Source organism: Heteronotia binoei, chromosome 2 (assembly GCF_032191835.1).
Source record: "Heteronotia binoei isolate CCM8104 ecotype False Entrance Well chromosome 2, APGP_CSIRO_Hbin_v1, whole genome shotgun sequence".
Taxonomy (NCBI): domain Eukaryota; kingdom Metazoa; phylum Chordata; class Lepidosauria; order Squamata; family Gekkonidae; genus Heteronotia; species Heteronotia binoei.
The window spans coordinates 138632027-138653305 of record NC_083224.1 but is presented as its reverse complement, the minus strand read 5'-3'; the positions used below and the strand labels follow the sequence as shown (position 1 = coordinate 138653305).

At 38.5% G+C, this 21279-nt stretch overlaps 1 protein-coding gene across 21 annotated transcripts in view; it reads right to left on the bottom strand.

Annotated features, from left to right (window-relative positions):
- ADGRL2 (adhesion G protein-coupled receptor L2) overlaps positions 1-21279 on the bottom strand; it is a 266626-nt gene that overhangs the window by 39417 nt on the left and 205930 nt on the right. For 14 of the 21 annotated variants that reach the window (XM_060232098.1, XM_060232101.1, XM_060232099.1 and 11 more), the window contains exons 6-12: positions 12164-12451; positions 11078-11181; positions 8567-8752; positions 7653-7691; positions 5145-5328; positions 1011-1133; positions 548-753 (exon numbers count right to left, since the gene is read on the bottom strand). In XM_060232098.1, the coding sequence (XP_060088081.1) occupies positions 548-753; positions 1011-1133; positions 5145-5328; positions 7653-7691; positions 8567-8752; positions 11078-11181; positions 12164-12451 (1130 nt within the window). The remainder of the gene's footprint in view (positions 1-547; positions 754-1010; positions 1134-5144; positions 5329-7652; positions 7692-8566; positions 8753-11077; positions 11182-12163; positions 12452-21279) is intronic. The other 7 variants (XM_060232090.1, XM_060232107.1, XM_060232106.1 and 4 more) reach the window with 1 other exon arrangement.

Here is a 21279-nt window from a genome sequence, read left to right as displayed (position 1 = left end):
CCTGTACAATGAACTTAGCAATAAACAATGTATTAACACAGAAAAGAAAGTCCAGGGGAATAAGTTGAAGAGAGACAGCGAACTTTGTGTCAAACTGAATTGAAGGAAACAGTGCCATCCTCCCCTCTGCTGACCAAAACCAATTTGAATGAATAGTAAATGAGCTCCAGAAGACAATGTAGCATTAGAGAGAAATGTTTTAAGTGCCTTTGAAATTTTGCTGCATTAAGCAAAATCATAAGAGCTGGCATTTTCTGCCCTGCTGCTAAGGTAAGAGTTAATTTTCACTTAGGAACAAATTAGAGCCATTTACATTTTCATGTTGATTACTGAATTAACTTTCATTAAGAATACACTTAAGTTCTAATAATCACTGAACCAGGCTCATTTAATTTTATGTTCGTAGACTTAAATAAACCTGTGCCTCTGACCTAGTCCGACATTTAAAATTCAAATGGAAAGATTCCCCCTCCCCTTTCTTTGCTCTTCTCTCTCACTGATTTTATGACCTTCCCTATTAATTCATTACCATTAATTCATTACTCACATCAATGTGTGCCAGGGTGAAAAGAACAGGATCAGTCAAGTAGACCCGGCTGGACTCTTTGTTGATGGAAGCTGCTATGACGTCAGAGTTCACAGCAATGGTACTGTTCCTGCCAGCGAACTCGCCACCTAGTTTTATGGTTGCGTTTTCAGTACTGAGGAACCGACCCAAGCTTTTGTAAATTATGAATACCAGCTTTGCTAACCCTGTGAAAAGACAGCTTACATTACATCAGCTTGGAATGGGGAGGAAGCACAAATAGCCTGTCCCATCCCACTTCCCCAACTATGATATAAAACTGTATCCCAGAGGAATTGATTCCAAGCAAAAATGCCAGCCAACCTTATAGATAAATAAGACTTACAGAAGAGCTATTTTTAATATTTCTGAGGGTGTAGTCACCCATCACACTTTAAGACTTTAAGATGCCAGAACTTGAAATAAACTGTTTGCAAAAACATACCATTTCTGCTGTTCTGTTTCACAGTGCTTGAAGAGAGCTGGATTGAATTGCCTCCAGTATTGCCCTGAGGAAATTTCAAGTCCTGCACCTGCCCTTCTGTACTTAGCACCGCAACTTCCAACACTAGGCAAACCAAAAGCAAAGACAATTTGGGGATGGTCAGATTTGTATTTATTGATTAGAAATCATCTTAGTTGGCTACCTTTGTTTGCTTGTACAAAACAGACAAGTTCTTGGTGTATTTCAACAACATAGGCTTGTTTCTCTTTAAATTTTAATCAAACTGAGTGCACATGCCAATGAAGGAGCAGCATTTCAGATCTGAAAACATGACATCCAACCTGACTTTAATGTGCTGTGTAAAGGATATGACCTTAAAAGCCCTGAGAGAGATTAGGCTGAAGGAGTCCCTAACGTTAGGAAACCAAAGTTGTTATGCTGTATCCCCCCCCCCTTTATCTATGATTGTTAAGACTAATCTGAATAATTATTTGTTTGACGGAGACAGAATCAAGTAAGACCTGCCAATGATCTCTAAGGAAGTGGGGGCAGTGGCACTTTTAATAAAGAATGCAGAACTATTTTATTTGAGCAAATGTTTTACAACACTATACAAGAGCACTGCCTGCTTCTCTCCGATTCATTGTCAGCTTTTAGATTTTTTCCCTTAATGATTTTCTATTAATCTGACTGTACTTTTATGTACATTGGACTTATCAGGAAAGTACAGGAAAAATGAATTAATATTTATTTTCAGACCATTTTTTATTTAAAAAACAGTACTTTGAAATAGAGAAGTTTATACAAACGTTTTCAAATTTGTGGAAACAGAGAATCTCCCAAGTTAAAAAAGCGAAAATATCTTCTTGTTTCAACTAGTTCAATATGGAAAGATTCAGAGAAGAGCAGTATGTCTTTATTTTGTTTAATAGAGTTTTAAAGACTTAAAGGCTGGGGGCTTATTTTTTCAACGTGCATAAAAAACTTTAGTTCCTTTAGACAAAACCACTCTGCTCAATTATATTTCAAATAACAACAAAAGGATTAGTACTATATGGCAACCTTATGTCCACTTTTATATTTAGTTAGATATTTAAAAGCTTAAGCTTCTCATTGTAATGCTAAGGATACTATTCAGTATCTATAAACTCTACTTCACCTTCAGCTACAGAGTGTGCCACACTGCATTCAAAAATTCAAACACTGGCTTTCTCCCACATCCCATGCATAGTCCTTCAGTATCCAGGCCTTGCTCTCAATAACTTAGATCTGCAGAATGGGACGGGTTTTTTTTTTGCTCCCATCACCTCCAGTTGCAGCTCAAAATATGTCTAGAAATGCTGCTCCCAGGAAACATGGAACCCTCAAGAATAACATGAGAGACAAAAGAGTGGTCTGCTATGGATAGGTGGTATCAGTGAAAATCCCCTACCTTTGATTAGCAGAAATTTATCAAGCTATCCAGCCACTATCTTTCTAGTTCAGACCCAGTCAATTAACCAATACACAGAGATTGGGGCAAATCTTAAGGGTACAAGACTTAGGAAGGTTTAACCTAAACACAGAAATAGCCTTAAACATAAATGGAAATTCCTGTATGTCTCTAACAGGGAAACTGATAGCACTTCAATGATAAACTATGCTAAAAGTGTTGTTAGCTATTTTCCAATCTATGGAGCATGGCTATTTTGCATTTGAGGAGATACAGTTCATTGAATATATTTTTCACCTGTGTTTAATATAACACAGGTTTAATATAAACATTTGGTCTATGTTCCATGTGCCCCAAACTTACATATTTATCCAGAACATAATTTAATGGAGTTCCGTAATAAGACCTGGCACTATAAGCCGTGGCATCCTGGCTCAGGCTGAGTTGACTGAAGTTGAATCTGACAAAGACAGAGGTTCTCTATCTGAGTCGGCGTGGCCCAGGAAGGGAGATCCCTTTGCCAGCTCTTGACAGGGTGCCACTGACAGCGGCCCTTAAGGTCAAGAGCCTGGGAGTGCTCTTGGAGTCCTTCTTGGCTATAGAGGCCCAGGTAGCAGCCACCAAATCCGCCTTTTTTTCATCTTCGGCAGGTATGGCAGCTGGCCTCTTTTTTGGAACATGACAACTTAGCAATGGTGATCCATGCTATGGTCACCTCAAGAATAGACCACTGTAATGCTTTCTACATGGGGCTGCCCTTGACCCTGACTCAGAAACTACAGCTAGTGCAGAACACTGCAGCATGGCTCTTAATGGGGCTTCCTCGATGGGAGCACATTCAACCAGTGCTGAAAGCGCTGCACTGGCTACCTATTGCATTCCAAGTCCGTTTCAAGTTGCTGGTATTGACTTTTAAAGCCCTATATGTTCGAGAGCCTGCTTATCTACAGGACTGCCTTTCTTCATATGTTCCCCAGAGAGCACTGCATTCAGGAACACAAAATCTATTATCTGTCCCTGGACCAAGGGAGGCCAGATTGTGCTCTACATGGGCTAGGGCCTTCTCAGTGGCAGCACCAACAATGTGGAATGCCTCCCAGAGGCCAAAAGGGCCCTGCAGGATCTCTCCAAATTCCACAGGGCCTTTAAAACTGAATTATTTCCACAGGCCTTTAATATCTAAATGGGAGAAAACCACCTACACTGCTGAGTGACATCACTCATGAGGAATTGTGATTACTAAGAAAGTTATGATCCTGCCTATACTGAAGTTTTGAGCAGTACCATGAAATGTATTTTAATTGTTATTTTATTGTTTTAAATTGTAATCTTAAAATTGTTTTGAATTGACTGTTAGCTGGGATAAAAAAATCTAAATTAATAAATAAGAAATAAATAAGAAATTTCTGTGCTGCTAAAAGATCAATTTTCCAAATTTAAGTGCCAGAGAAATTGAAATGAGGGTTCCACAAAACACTTAATAAAGTTCTACGTTCATTTTAAAAACGGCAATGCTTGTCTCCAAAGCGGCTGCTTGGAAGTACAGTTTTCTTTCTTTCTTTCTTTCTTTCTTTCTTTCTTTCTTTCTTTCTTTCTTTCTTTCTTTCTTTCTTTCTTTCTTTCTTTCTTCTCTCTCTCTTTCATAAATTACTCTGTTTTCTCCTATCATAAATTACTCTGTTTTCTCCTAGCTAGCTGGCTGTTTCCTTTAAGATGAATTATCTGGTCTTCTGTTGAGGGGGACTTATATGTCATTTATTCTACTTTATAGTAAATCAAAAATTGCCTTATTTATAATCAAACTACTGCAATTACAAAACCATGCTCATAAATACCATTTATGCTATGCTTGCTACAAGGTTTTTAAAAATTATTAAAGTTGATGCTCTATACAAGAGGTGACCATTAACCATTTATTCATAAAAGCAGTGAGAGAAATGCTGGACAACTGAAGAAATATCTAATTTCTAAGCCTGCTTTGGCAGGACGGGTGGGGCACAAACAAACAAAACAATTAGATAGGCTAGAAGGAGACGCATAAGATGACGTTTAAAAAAGCATTAACCCTGGAAATTCTCAGTGGGACTTGGGTTCTCTACACCAAGCACCATGGTACTGTATCCTCCTAAAAATCATAAATCAGGTCTGCTTCTCCAACCTTGAAAAATGACAGAAAATAGAATGCAACAGACTGCCCACAGCATCATCTAGGTAATCTGTAACGACCAGATTGTAGCAGACCAATATTGCATATGAAACACAACAATAAATTCATTAGGATTGCTTATAAGTAACAGAAAAATAATTTATGCAACATTTATTTATTTTTTTTAAAAAATATGTATTTTCTTATTCACAAATATTTTTATTTCCAGTACTGAAAGCCACTGACACACATTAGTGGTTATTACACCAGTCTGGTAAACTAAGCTTAGTGGTATTAGTTCCATGCTAAATTAGGGATTTCTGGCTTACACCTATCACTACTATAGCACACCAACTTTTTAATCATTACATCATATACAACTGGTTTTCAATGTTTTATCAAGATATGAATGTGTAGTGCACCATCAGTTTTATATAGTATTAATTATTCTGCAAAGGACGCAACCTATTATGCAATCTTATATATACCTATGTTTACGTTAATATATAGATATCTCAAATGATTTGTTTTCCAGCTGACAGGTTTATTTACTTACCAATATGATCTGTAGGCATTGCAACTCTTGTAGGTTCTAAAAGATTGTCAGCCAAGACAAAAGCCCCCTCTTCTAGTGTATCAAGTAACATTGTTGCAGCATGTGCTTGTTCTGAGGAATTCATGTCTCTCCATGATTCTAGAGCTTCAGCCCTAAGCAGGTTGTCCACTGTGTCAACGATCGCCTGTATTCATTAGAAAAATATTAGGCCATATTGCCTTCGGCAGCTAGAGAGAGTGCAGTGATCTGACAACAATGGTAATTTTAAACTGTCAACATGATTTAAGGTGATTTAACGTCAAAATACACTGCTGCTTTTGCTTTAGTACTATGAGTACCAATATAACATGCCCTAGAGCAGCTATGAAAAAGTATGTTACTGAAGAGTTCAGTGAGTGAATACTGGTAGCTTAAATGCTAATGCTCCTGGTGCCAATCTAAAGCTCTATTAGGCTTTGATGAGCAAACAGTTGTTTGGGAACAAGGGATTTCCTCATTCATTCCATGTTAAGGAATACTCCGTGGTGCCCTGATGCTGCCTAGTTATACACACATTAAACTGCTTGAACTAACAGAAAATCAAGGAAGACGGAAAGGACTTAAGCAGAAACATATTCACCCTGCAAAATAATCAGATCAATCATGCTAATCAAATGATCGATCAAGCTATAAATCTTACATTACTGCACACTATAGCCCCACCACTGAATAAGATATGCATTGATGAATCACTGTTTGCTCTGCCCCATGTACCTAGTAATGTGTCATTAAGTACATTCATAACTCGGTTGATCAATTTCAAAAGCAAGGGAATAAAAACAGGATGTGTTAGACAAACAGAAAAGGATGCTGAATGTGCGTGAAAACACAGCAATAGTTGGTTAAGGCTATTGTCAGGAGCAAAATTAATAAACCTAATTCATCTCAATATCTTCTTTCTGCCTACATTGTGAACAACCACAATGGGCAAGTGGAAGATACTTTGGAGTGACACAAAAGGATTCTCTTCCCCTTTTCTCTAATACGAAACAGAAGACTCAAACTGTTCACACTGATACTGCTGCAGCCATAAAATAAAGAGGAACAAAAATTGGTTTGCAGAGGCCATGTTCATTAGTCACCAAGAAATATGGATTGAGCTCCTGATCTGAGTTACAAATGAATCCTCCATTGCAAAGTGGGCACTTGCTTCATTTTCATAGCATCAGCCAACTTTTGATTTGTAATTTTAAGAGGTTTTAGCAGCATACAGAGAAGTTGATTGAGACCTACTGAAAATACTCCTAGTCAAAACTTAATCCTGTGCTAGTTTGGGCTGCCTATGTATGTCAAGCTTATTACATACATTCATTAGTATGATTCACTTTCTGTCTCTAATTTTTAAATGTCTGAATCTGCATTTCTCCAGTGGCTAGAAAATGGGCTGCAAATAATGATATTTCCTCCTGACATGGATGGGGGAAAATAATAATTAAGGTATGATCCAGCTAAAATTACATGTATTTAAATTCTATTAGTTCTAAGCAAAGAATTTAATCATATGCATATCTTCCTTACTGAAATGAAATGGACTTAAAATGGATTTTGTTTGGATCATGTCAAAGGATGCTTCCCATCCTGATAACACCTATATCTTCAGAAGCATACCAATCATTACATTTTATATATTGACATGACATTTATCTTCAAAGGTAAGCTGAAAATACAACCCTGAACATTCAACCCACTACAGAAATCTTATTGCATGTTAAACAGGTTACCAATTACAGCGTTATTTAAGGTACAATTTCTCATTTGATGTAAATGATGATGGATCAGATCCTGGTCAGCACAAGAATTACCCTACAAGAGTATTTCAGGTTAGTGTTTTGAATTTTTCGCCTGATCTTTCAGCAGCTTACTAGAAAGTCAGCATTTTATTTGGAGTTCAAGTTCAACTGTCAAGAGACTAAATTTGCTTAATTGGAGAGTGCATCAGAAAGAAAATAAAGTATGTTAGTTTAAGGTGTGTATGTGTGTTTTTGGCTTTTTACATGCACAAAAATGGGATGTAATCCACCAGGCTCTCTTGCTAAATTAACTCTGCTGAAGCAAATGAGTCATAAAGTGGAAGTGATCAATGGATTCCACTTGCTAGAGTTGCCCAGTCTTTGATATATTAACATTATGGCTTTGAAAGTATTTGTGTTATTGCCAGCTTCCCGTCCCCCCTTCCACAAACATAATACGATGAGGAAACAAAACCATTATCATCCCCAATTCAACAAAGGCCTATTGTACATTTTAGCGAGGAAACAGTGGAAGGAAATAAAGTAGCAAATATTGATTGCTGGCTTAATTCTGGTAGTATTATACCTGTACAAAGTCAACCTTTTGTACAGTTGGTACAGAGGCACAATGCACCTTTATCAAAGACTGAAACACCTAGGATCATGCAGCAAGAGGACAAAGCATAGCAGCGGGTTGCTGAAGGAGGGGGAAAGCAAGGTGACAGCACAGGAGATATACCTTAAGGTAAGCCCTGCATGTCTTCTCTCGCTTTTGAAGCTTGTTAGTAAGAGAGAGGGAAAAAAAATCAGTTAGACACAGTTAGTCTAAGAATAATGTTTAATATTTAATTGTTAAGAAACAAGTGTGTTAGCCTGAGAAATTCTCTAAAAATCATTTTTAAAATTCTGTTGAATTATACTGATTCAAGAAATTTTAAGAAGGCCAAGAGTATTCCAGTGAATCAGATTTAACTTTTGGTATATCACACACTTCTAGGTTCCATAGCAAAATTACACCCTTCTAAATTAACCTGCTTGGAAGGGTGTAACTTCACTGTAACTTCACTCACCAGCATAAAGAAGCCAGTGCAAAATGATCAATGCAAAACCCAAACAAATAAATAAAAACATTCTTCCTGCAAGCTCTCTCTCTCTCTCTAGCTAAAAAAAAAAATAGTCTTCTGCAACTGAAAATGATCAAATGATGTAACAGAGCTGAATGTTATTCATATTTCAAATACTGGGGGCTTGCTCGTTTGTTTATTATTGTTGAAGTATTAGTAAAATTTCCTATTCTGTTACCACTACTCATGTTGATAGATCCAGAGGCGTTAGCTGTGTTAGTCTGTTGTATCTGACGAAGAGAGCTGTGTTTCTTATTTTATGCTTATGCTACAATAAAATTTGTTAGTCTTAATGGTGTTACTGGACTCTTTACTATTCTACTACTCATGTGGAAATAATCATGTTCAGTTCTTTTCTGTCACTGTGACATAGCCTAGGGAACATAGTTGTGTCAATTTGCTACTTTCCCTTCATATCTTTAAATGCATCCAATAACCTCTGTTAACAGTGTTTGTAGGAAGAAACAAACAGAACTATCTTAACCATGTGTTAAAGCCCACCAGAAAAAATATGGAGTTCTTTACTGACCTTATTATAACTCCGTCCAGCAGAGTCCTTTTCATTAGGTTTCAGATCTTGCAGCTGAGCATCAAGAATGTCCACCAACTGTTCCATCAGTCTGACTGATGAACTCACATCGCCAGCAAAGATTGGTCCTTTGGTGTGTTTAGCCAGTTCATTGGCAAGGCTAGCAGCATTTTCTCCACTTCTGATCTGAAATGACAATTCAAATTCTCCTTATAAGATTCCTTGGGTATAATTGGTGGTCACTCACCAACTGGATTTTTACAGTTGGTTTCTATTGCTTTTTGTTGTTGTTGTTTTATTTGCTGTACTTGTTTTATTTGTTTTTAAAAAATATTGCCAATATGTTAAATTCTATTGTTGTTTTAATAGTTTTTGTGATTGATTGTTAGCTCTCTTCAGTGTCCTAAGTAAAAAAAAAGAGGTGGAAAATAAATTTTCCAATAAATAATTTTCATTAATGGAACATTTTATTTGAAAGCAAACACCAGATTGTTTATCTTGGAATTAAAAATTAGTAAGCCTTTTTAAGAAAATCTCCATCTTCCCCCTCTCCATTCCTCAGTTGGGATACAACAACATCTGTTTACTACTGGGGAATTGAGACAGCAATCCTAAGCAGGTCTACTCTGAATTCTGCACTGTAAGTCTTCTACTATGGCTACTTTTACTGCTGCTGTGGCATGCTGAGAAATTGGTTTCAATGTTCATTCTCACAATACTGATGGTACATTTTTATGACCTACTAATATGGTGGCTGCTTCACTTCATGACAGCCATGGGAAAACCCAGTGAGTGCTGGCTCTCATGCTGTGGCCAGCTACTTGTGTGATTCCCATAACTGGTTGCCATTACATAAGAATTTTGAGCACTTTTCTCCCTGCTACGCCACTCAAACCTGTTCTTTTCAAAAACTGAAAACCCAAAGGGAATTATTTCCATCTTATATTCACTTGTGCAGACTAACGCTAGATATCTGAAAAGGCATAGCAGCTCATAACATGGGAGCAACAACTCCCAAGTCTAGATAAAACCTCTGGTGGAGATTATCAGGAGATCTGGATGTAGATAACACCAAGCTCTGCCTCCTGCTTGAAAAGTAGCTGGCTGCTGGGATCTCGGCTCTGGCCTTTTGCCTGAACTTCATAGTGGATTGGTTGTGTGACAGCTGGTTTAAGTCAAATCCTTCCGGAAAAAAAAAAAGATTATGAGGTTGGGTTGATCCAGGGCTCAGGGTGGCCAACCTTACCTGCACTTGATGGAATCTATCTTTCTGCAGTGGACTCCATTAGGAGGTTACGGGTGTGGCACAATTCTTCCCTTACCCAGGGGAAACATGTGTCCAGGGTGGTAAATACAGCATTTTATCAAATACGCCAAGCCTGTCAGCTGGCCCCCATCTGTCCTGCTCTGACCTTGCCACTCAGATTTGTAAGGTTGCATCTGAAGATGCTTTAGAAGCTTCAAACAGTCCAGAATGTGGCTCCTAGATAGCTGACTGGGTCTCCCTGGTCTGCACATATAAGATCAATACCTTGGCACCTACACTGGCTTCTGGTCAGTTCCAGTGTCAGTTCAAAGTGCTGGTTTTGGCCTACAGAGCCCTAAATGGTCCGGTACCATCCTACCTGTGATAGCTCCTCTCCCACTATGATACCCCTTGCCTCCTTAGATCATTATCACAGGACCTGACCATCAGGACAAGGGTAATTTCAGTTGTTGCTCTCTCTCTCTGAAACCAGCTCCCTGGGGAAGTTCATACCCTGTGGGATCTTCCAGCATTCCACAGGACTTTACTTATATTATAAGTAAACAAACTATGGAATATGACTCTAAAATGGTCATACCAGTGCAATGTCTCATGTTTTGTCTCATGCAGACTTTGGTTAAGTGTCATGAAGCAGGGAATGGGCCAGTCGTTTTAATTCTTTGTTTTGTGCAGCCTTTGGTTAGTGTTATGAACTAAGGAGCTGGCCAGTTGTTTTAATCTTTCAGAGTGGTTAAGTTGATGTTTCAATTGGTGCTATTGTTCCATACTTACATCTTTTATTTGTGCTGTATCAGTATTGTATTTTTAAATGCTGTAAGCTGCTCAGAGTCCCAGAGGGTCCAGGGTATAAATTAAATATATTATAAGTAAACAAACTGTGGAATATGACTCTAAAATGGTCATGCCAGTGCAATCAGAACAGTTCCCTGGAATAACAGTAGTTTTTCAAGTAACTCAGACATTATCAAACATTACTCAAATATTACCCAAAAACTGAGTACTGAATAAACATGGCCAACTCACTAAAGTGAATTGAAGGCAATGTTTGCCTTACTTGTGATCGATCAAGCTGTCCTACCACCCTGCATGAGGCCCAACAGGGCTTCTTCAGTCAATTGTTGCTTCTTGGCAAAATCTAGGCCAGTCATCTGAATATTAATGATGGGTGGGTACCCAGTCTATAAGCATCTATGCTGTAGTATGCTGAACTCCTTGGGGAGCTATAGAAGATTATTTCAACCCACCTTCTGAGCCAGCTGATTTACCCAGTGTGAAGTACAGTTACTAAGATCAGGGCCCTTAGGATTCCATGTTCCAGTAGAAACCATGCAGAGGTATGAAGCTGTTCCTATTAAAAATGTGAAAAACAAAATCCAAAGTGAACATGTTTCTCCTGTAACTTCCAGCAGACCATCCAGGAATCTGAGACTATGACTTCTGACTTCTAAATAACTAATAAAGGCAATCTACTAAATGGAAACACTAATAAAGGCAATCGACAATGAGGTGACAAAATACAAGAAAATGGTGCCAATTAGGGATGGCCATGAACTAGGAAAATGGAGGCTAGTCCCAGTTTGTGGGGGTGGTGGTCACACAAACCATGAATCTTCACAAGCCTCCTCATTTACCAAACTGGTTCATTTTGTGAGATCTTTCTTCCCTCCTTTCTGCTGAGGGCGGGTCCCTGAGGCCAGAACGGAAGAGGAGGGGAGAGGGTGTGAGATCGTGCAAAAGTCCTCTTTTTTTGGAAAGCTGTGCTGTGTGTGAGTAGAATCCAAGTGGTGAGTTCACCTGGAAATGGCTGAAGTTGCTGCTTGGATTTCACTGGCACACAAACTATCGAAATTAACCACCTGAACCTCTGTGAAAAACATGGAGGTTGACTGGCGGTCTGTTGTGTGCATGATCACATGACCCTTGGCTTACAAACCGGGCCCATCCCTAATGCCAATTAAAAACATTGCTACCAAAGTCAGAACAAAAATCTCAGCTTGTCTGTCAAATAAGCAATGACAAAAAAGATATTTGCTTTTCCTTAAACTCATCCAAAGGAGATCTCAGAAGGAGAAAGACAGGTATACAAAATTTTGCTACAATCCTTCACTACAATCTAGAATCCTGAGAAGGTGCTTTAATGCCATTCTGTACCAAGGCTTCAGCACCCTCTACAACTTGGCAACCTCTACAACTCTAAAACTGGATGCTGCCATCTTCTCCCATGTAACCCAAACCATTTGACAGATATGGGCAAAACCAGCAGGGCAAAAGGTTTCAAAACTGCTTCTGAATTATTTACTACAGTTGAAGGCATAGTTTGAAGGACTTACCACGAGTTCCTTTAGGACAGGGACGTTCCACCATGATTCCCCTTTGTGTCTGAGGCCAACTAATCCCCCGGGCCACATCAGGTTCACAGAACCTTTCTGGCAAAGGGAAGAAGCTTGTCACAGGAGGGATTTTGGTTGTAGAAACTGCTGGAGGTGGTTTAGGGCCTTTGCTTGTTCCTGTAGCTAAAGCTGTACTGACAGAGACTTTCTGGGGTGTAGTGCTTGTGGTTGATACAGTTGTTTTGTACAGCTCTGTGGAAGGCGTTACTGTCTCCACTGTAGTAGGCACTGTGGAAGGGGGGAGGGGGGAGAAAAACAAGTTAAAAGGGAAATACAAATAGGAAGATGACAATCCTAAAAACACGATGGATGAAAGCTGTGTGTTTTCTTAGAGAAGCTCAGGTATGGGATGATTTTAAAAAGGTAGGGGAAAGTAATGTTGATAGTAGCAATAATACATAATGCTTACTTTTATCTGCCAAAAGAGTAATTTCTTATATTTCTTCTTTGTGGGATAAAGTTTACAATAAACACATCAAAGCAATTTTTAAAATATAGCCATCTTTCATGGCTTCTGTAAAAACGTTATTACAATATGATCCCGAAAAACTGTTTTTGTGATCTCCAATATCAGTGTGCTCCTGAGCATATATACTTGGAAGTCAGATCCCCTGGAAACAACTCCCAGGTAATGTACACAAGACTGCAACCTCACTGTATAGCACATTCTCTTTACAAAGACATCTTCATAAATATACTGATAGCTTCAAAACTGTATTGTCTGCACATGGCAAACAGGCAAAAAAATGTGGCAGAATCACTTACAGCAAGATGCTATAGACACCAAATTACATAGCTAAAAAGCAACCACCCCCCCAGGAGACTATAAATAACTAGGCAGTTAAAAACCGAAGAAAACCTAACTTCATATCACCCAGTCTGCAACTTGCAGAAATATAATTAATGTAACATCTTTCCACCCAGCAGTCGCTCTTGCTTGAGAGATTTCCAGCATGCCTGATTAGATCCAAACAGAAAAAAAAAAATGTAGCATGCATGTATTGCTTTAGTATTTGAACATGTCAGCCTTTGAACATCTCCCCACCTACTTTGATAAAGCAGGTATGAAGACATCACTTAATTGTCTATGTCAAGATAAGTGCTTCTGAACAAGTAACTTCTGGTTTGAATTCTAGAGCTTAGTATTATTGATCTGACAGTATCCACCTGTTAACTGAAGTGGCATTCTGCTGCATGAACTTGAACACAAGTTCAAGAACAGACATCATTTCTTTCTGATAGGCATTTAAGACATTTGGCATCAATATATTATCATAGCCTCACCTGCCAAGACTCACTCTCTGCCCAACACTGTAAAAGGATTTTTTTTTAAATCCTTACCCAAGCCAAAAGTAAAGAATGGAGTTAAGCTCGATATTTTCATTCATTCAGATCACAGTCCTAAATGAAGATTTACAAGACGGTTTATATGGCATGTTCAATAAGGGATTTGTAATTTTCTTATGTATGGGTAAATTCTAGATCTAACATGACTGAATTTTCCACAAGGTTTCTCCTCCAGTGGTTGGTAATATTTACTTATTCAATTTGATTTTTTTTTAAACTGCCCTTCCCTGTTTGTGTGGGGCTCAGGGCATTTTACAACAATTGTTTTGTTTTAAAATAATAAGCATATTACATTGTTTGCCCAACTTTTGGGGAGCCTCACATTTATATACAGTAGTGTGCAAGATGAATACTGACCACATAATCTGGGCATCCTTCTCAATGGTATAAATGCTGATCCCCTGACCATAAGTGAGCATTTATAGCATAACTGCATTGTGCAACAAAGATTATAGAGGGCAGAGTAAACTACACAAATAGGAATGTTTTTCCTTAAAAAACATCACAAAATCCTGATTTTTATATCAATACCAATACAGTCAATAACCCAAATAACTTTTCAAGGAATAATCATGTCTATTTCTTATCTCAACTTATTGGGCAACTGGTCCACTTAGGATACTTTAGGCTGAGGACGACAGCTCAAAGATGAGACAAAAGCTGCAGAACATTTTTAACAAAGCTGACAAAATGACAAGGAGAGACAATATCACTAATTCATTCCAAGATACTGCATAAGATTACACTGAATACTGTTTTCCCGAGAATAGCTACCAAGCATACATGCCAATGAGGAGTATTAATCATCATTCCACATCCAAACTTTAAAGTGCATGTCTGAGGAAAAACGACAACAACCAAGAACTGTCTACCCTTTCGCTATGTCAGTACTCCAAATCTCAATAATGAAGAAGTGTCTGAAGAAGTGGGCAGTGACTTACATATCTGAAGAAGTGAACAGTGACTCACAAAAGCTCATGATCTACTAGAAATTTTGTTAGTCTCTAAGGTGCTACTGGACTCCTACTCTTTTCTATTGCTAATGAATTAATTAACAGAGCAATCCTAAACAGAATAACACTCTTCTGTGCCCACTTAAGTAATTTACTGCACTGCAAACTGTGCTTAGTGGTTTTGCATATGAGTTGTAATAAAACATAGCCCTGACATGGCTGTAGTAGAACTGCTTTCTTTTTTTTCATAAAGAGATGAAGTATCAGGATGTAGAACTTTTTCAAAAAGGTGCCACATTCACTCTGGGTTTTTATTGATCCAGATGGGATTGATTTGCAGTTACCGAGGGAAAAGTGAATGCAGTAAAAACAAGGAAGCCTCTTTGCCCTGTATGGTTGGAAAGAGAGGGTTCTGGATTCACAGAAGTCTGGACTTTTAGCAGGGCTTTGTTTGTAGAAAAAGCTCAGCAGGAACTCATTTGCATACTAGGCCACACCCCCTGACATCACCATTGTTTTCATAGGGGGGGGGGTTGTAGAAAATCTCAGCAGAAACTATTTGCAGATTAGGTAACACCCCCTGATGCCAAGCCAGCCAGAACTGTGTTCCTGCTAAAAAAAAGCCCTGGCTTTTAGACAGTGAACAGATGACACCTCCATTAAACTCCCTTCAAAGTTGTCCCTATGTGAACCTTGCAGAATATAATACACAAGTCTATGCAATATGGTCATGAAACATCTTTAATTTAATCTTCCTCTTTTCTAATGTTCAAGATTGTTTATGTGATTGATACTGCTATATGTGTACAATATAACAGTATATCATGCAGAACTATTAATATAAACATTAATTAGAATTCCCCAGTTTTTAAATCCCAGGAGGACATGAGGTTTATCAAGTCCCTAGAGAAAAGAATACAGAGAAACAATTCTTTTCTGAATGTAAAGCTTTGTTTTATGCACACATTCAATGAAGCTGAAAAAGTAGCTAAGCTGCTGGAACACTCCTCTTGGAACTAAAACAAACAGGATCTTTTTTGAGAAATTACCGATGTTCACACACACGAACTTAGCTGCCACCAGGAAGAGCTGGCTTTGAGGTTCTAGGATTGTCAAGTCCCCACGGGCTGACGGTGGGGGACTTTTTTGTGCATGAGTGGTGAAATGGCATCACCCAAAAGTGATGTATCATGCCTTGGAGTAGGATAACTGATTTAGCTGGGAGACAACTGGAAAGCTTTTTGTTTCACTGTGGCTCAATCACAACAATTTAAAAAGAGATATGTTGATCTTTTTTGAGGAATTACCGATGTTCATACACACGAACTTAGCTGCCACCAGGAAGAGATGGCTTTGAGGTTCTAGGATTGTCAAGTCCCCACTGGCTGCCGGTGGGGGACTTTTTTGTGCATGAATGGTGAAATGGCATCACCCAAAAGTGATGTATCATGCCAGGCATGTTGCGTGGAGATGCTCTAGAAATTTGGGGAAAACTCTACGGTTTCATGTGGGGACGCTCTAGCAATTTGAGGGGAACTCTATGGCAGCATAGTGTCCCCCCAAATTGGTAGAGTGTCCCCACGTGAAACTATAGAGTTTTCCTCAAATTGCTGGAACGTCCTTGCACTATGTGCCTGGTGCAATATGTCACTTCCACATGACATCATTGTGCCGCACACTACCACACATGATGGTGTTCTTTGGGAGTGGGGATCTTCCCAGCAGCCTGATCCGTGCTGATGGGTTGGGGGCCCTGAAACCGGGGGAAACCCCGTCCCCAGTGAGAGCTTGGGAAGCCTATGAGGTTCTGCATGGGATTTGGATACAGAGTTGGAGAACTAGGATTTAGATCTCTATGCTGAAGCAATGTATGTCCCTTGGTTTCCAGTATGAGCCTGGAAAATCCACTAATTTCTGCCTGATCTGCTTGCTGGCCAAGGTCAGCACAGCAACCAGCAGCACCCGGGGGTGAAAAAAAATTAGTGGGTGTGGACAGTTATGATTGGAGATGTACCCTGTAAAGCTGGTAATTCAAGGGCACAGCTGTGTATGGATACTATACCTATGAGGAATAACCTCTGGTCTTGTTGACTTTAGTTGAGAGCTTGTTGCAATTAAAAACAGTTTTCAGGACATTTAAAAGAAGGAAAAGCAAACAGCTAACTGTAAGAAAGCAACTTCAAAAGTTGCAGGAAGGTAGATCAATCCTGGTACTATAATAGCACATCTTCTGTACAATCCTGTCTGTTCAACAGAAAATGTGCCTCTGGCAACAGTTAAAAATTCAAAGCAATATTGGCCAGCGGAGAAACATAATTCACAACTTATTTCTCCATCTCCACAGGTGTGCCTTCTACTTTTACAAACAAAGAAAAGACAGGTCCCTGCCTGGAGGAATTTACAAACTGTGACAAGCATTCACTCCTTTCTATGTCAGGCCTTTTAGAAACAACTGGATATGACACTTTTCAGGTTTAAACTTTTTTCTTTGACATTTATTTCCTAAAGGCTTATGCTTTTAAAAAAGGATTTAAAGCTCTTCTATCCTTAGGCTAGAACTTATCAAAAACATATATTCTTGAATGTAAATTGAATTTAACCATAAATGCAAACAAAGAGAGAGGCACCAGGCAGTCTTTCAAAGGAGTTGAAAAAAGAGGGGGTTTTGTTGTTGTTGTTGTTAAAGAAATGGAGTTTCGGGGGGGGGGGAGGGTGGGTTGAGTGTTTTTTCCCCCAGAGTAGGAACAGGAATCACACAAACTAGAGCTCCACATTTTTTTAAAAAAAAGAATTCCTAAAAATTGTCAAAGCTTTAATTTCCCTGCCATCTCTATACGCTCCCCCCCCCCAGTGAAAACTGGAACACAAGATCTTTTAATGTGGGGGCTGTTTCTGAGGCTAATGAATACCAGCACCTTGTCAAAAATGCCAACAAGGGTTTATGATGGTATGTATGTGGATCCAAGTAAATTTCACACACAAACAGGTATTATAAGTTAACCAAGGAAACACACATATCTATGAATTTTACTGTGATTTTATAATTATTTCCTGATTCTAGCTGCCAACCCGCCCCCCATTTTTGAAAAGTGTGATGCTTACTCCATATCTCAGATCAGAAACACTTTTCAGTGTCATGCTTTATCCCCAGCCTCATATACAGACTGATCAAGTGCTACTTATGCCTGCTGAACTTCTTGACCACCCTCACTGCTGTAAAAACTTTTCCTGACCTGCCTTGTCTGCAAGTATTTTCTTGACATCTTGTGAAACCTCTGTAATTTTCCATTGATTACAATGTGGCCAGCCTTTTAATGCTTTCTCAATGTTTGTCAAAAACATCACAGTTGCCTGAAAGAGTGTCAAAAAACCAGTGCTGATTCAGATCTCAGGGTACAATGGGAAGGATCTAGGAAGGTTTCCTACCATTATTAATATCCTAGACATCCAATAAATGCCCTGTGCTAAATTAAGTCATTCTTCACAACAGGAATCTGTATCAACAATGGTGTGATTAATATCCACCAATATTCTCTTACTTTGGATAGGTTCTAACTCATTTAAACTACTATCATGTCTAGCTGCTTAACATCACTAAAGGGATCACAGTCTCCTTACTGAAGTCTAGTGATGAGGTTAGAATCACAAAAAAATACAATTGTATCTAGCACTCTGTTTGTAGTTGTTCTTTTGCCAAGACAAGATGGATTCACACATTGTTGAATATTACACTACTGTAATGTAATGCCACCCATGTGGTTCATAAAATGAATACTGAAGCACATCTGTTCTGCCTGAAAAACCATCCCCAAATATTTACTAATGGGGTATTTTTAAGGAAAAAAAATCCAAACTAAGAACTTTGTTGATAATTAAAGATGGTGCCAATTGAAAAGTGTGATTCAGTAGTCATTTCAGTCACCAAATTAAACCTGAGTTGAGAGGCCTCCTTTCCCTTTCCTAAAGGTGGCACTACAAGCATCCCAACAGACTTGTTAATTGCAGACATGGAGAAAACTTAGAGTAGATAATGAAAGAAGATGGAAATCAAGGGCCCCTTCCTTTTAACATGTCTGTGTATTCAATAGGATATGCTATGAGGTTTATAAATTGGTCAACACCCACTCTTTAGCTCATTACTTTTCCTCCTGCAAATTAATTTTATGACATTTCTTAAGATGTCAATTGGCATTGCTGCTTTAGGCCTATATCACAGAGGGGGAAATGTAAAATCCCTGTTTTGGGCTGTTAAGTGGATTTTTGCATTCAGAAATTAATAGTGTTGGCACTGGTTACTTGCATATGCAGCATTCCTGTTTAAGGAAGACCAGCAAGGGATCTCTCATGATTAACCAAGGCACAACCAAAGCAGCCCAAATTGATGTGCCCTAGGAACAGTATATCTGATAAACCTAACCTGCTCTCTTTCAACTTTCTATCACCTGTTTGGCTGCACTTTCTGGCTATGTGTGTTCAGGGACAGCCAGAAGGAAATTCCTGTTGAAACAGGTAATTATGAAACTTACTTGAAATACTTGTATCTCATGTAAATATCAGTGATAATATAGTAAAAGGTCAGGGACATGTCAACAAAATAAAACAAAGTTTAATATTTGAAGCTGGGAAAAGGAACTCTGAGTCAGAGGTAGTAAGTGAAATCTACTGTTCTTGCATATTTAAATATTGGCACATAAGCCAGTAGCTATCCATAAATTTCAAAGCAAGATAGTTTCCCATTAGAAAATAAGACATGATAAACAAATTGGGGCAGCAAAGCAAGAATATGATGGTTGAAAATCAAAAAGGAAATACATGGAAAAAACATGCATGTTTGTGCATCAAATACCCCAGTGAACTCCTAGACTTGGCCTGTGTCCCACAAGTAACCAGTGCCAATTTTGAACTTGTGTTCCTAGGACATTATCCCATCACATAATAACCATTTGTGTGTATGACAGTAAAGCAGTTTAGGTTTGCAACTCAAAGGGGGAAAAAAAAACCCCTTTGCTCAGATTAAGCACCAAAAGGTGTTTACTCTTTTGCTAAATACATTTTGGAGAGGCTGAGAAGACTGCTAATGGAACAAAACCAAGTCACAATCTTGATCTTCTCACGTGTCTAACAGAATGGCATAGGGATTGCTGAAAAAGAAACCAATTCCTCACCCCACCAGATGTGGGCTCCCACTTACTGTCACAGGGAGTTTTGTTCAATTGTAGCCACATTGTCCCCTTGTTTTCATGCTGAAGCATTATAGTTAAATGCAAAACACAATCCACTCAAAGAGAAAGACATGCTTAACTGACACAAGATCAAAGGTAATAAGGTGCTCAAAACAACGGAACAAAAGTAAACCACCTGGGAACTGTGGAAATGTGCCATGATTGGAAGAAATGTTTCTGACCACGAAAGCATTTCTTGGTAATAATTTTGCATACTCCATGAAGCAAGGAATAGGGAAGACTGCACATTCTGAGGAATCAAATCAGACAATCTCATGAAGTGTAGCATCAGCATTGCAACCTGCTGGACTCCAGGTTGGGTAAAAATGGCAATGCTGTAGCCATGGCAATCTGCAGAACTCACAAGCAATATCCAGTTTCAAGAAGCAGCACATAGTTGAGGTAAAAAATGATCTGGCCTTGAGAATGAAATTAATGTTTAAATTTAGGAGAGCAGGTCAGATGAATGTGACAAAGGCTTCTTTTCAGTCAAAAGGGTAAAGACTATAGTGTTTGAGAAATTTTTGTAAGTAGGAAGCTTTGGTACAGCCAGGCGCTGACAAGCAGAGAGATGAAAGATAAAGGGCTCATTAAGTCAATATATCATTACTGCTCTCATCACAACTGAAGTGGCAAAGTCTGTTGAGTTTTTCATAATGACCTCAAATTAAGCATTCCAACAATGGAGGCTATGACTTCTGCAATAGAAGCACTGACCGCATGACATCGTCAAGCACTTGATATCAGGGAACATCAGCAGAAGGCAACTTCCTTCCCCTTAAAAACTTGAAAGGATCCAAAATACTACCTTGACAGACCATTTTACAAATTTACCATCACTCTAAAATGGCTTTGCAAACTCAAATCAGTTTAAACAAATGATCCCCCAAAAGGTTTCAAGTTGATTCCTTTTCCTTTACTGATGAGTAACATTTCAGGTTTTCTAAATATATGGAAGACTGAGGGCAATGAATGCAATGCACTCTAGGTATATCTTCCTGATCAGTATGTTTTAATGATTTAATCCAAAACTAATTAGATCCATCTTCACCATATTCTTAAAATCACTTGGGTTAAATAGGTTCATTAACTAAAAACATTTCAAGCATGCTTTTGTAAAAGAAATGCCTGAAATATGAACTGTAAATTTTTCTAACCAAATATGCAAGTCTGCATTTTCTAACTGCTCCAGCATGTTTTCTATTAAATATATATCACTATTCTTTTGTAAAGAGATCAAGGGAAAAACATGGTAAAATGGGATATTTGAAGAGATATATTCCTATTGTAAACACTATCTAAAAATTACAGATTAATTGATCTGCTGTGTTATTCTGGACATGGGCATTAAGTAAACTGGACATGGACATTAAGTAAATTGGAAGAGTCCAATTGATGTGTTTAATTGTACTGGTTGAAGAAGAGTGAATCAAATGCTGTAGAATAATTCTATTGCCAAATAAAATTAGACTCACTGTCCTTTAAAAGATCCCAGTCCTTTAAAAAAAAAAGTTAACGGCACATTCTTTATCAT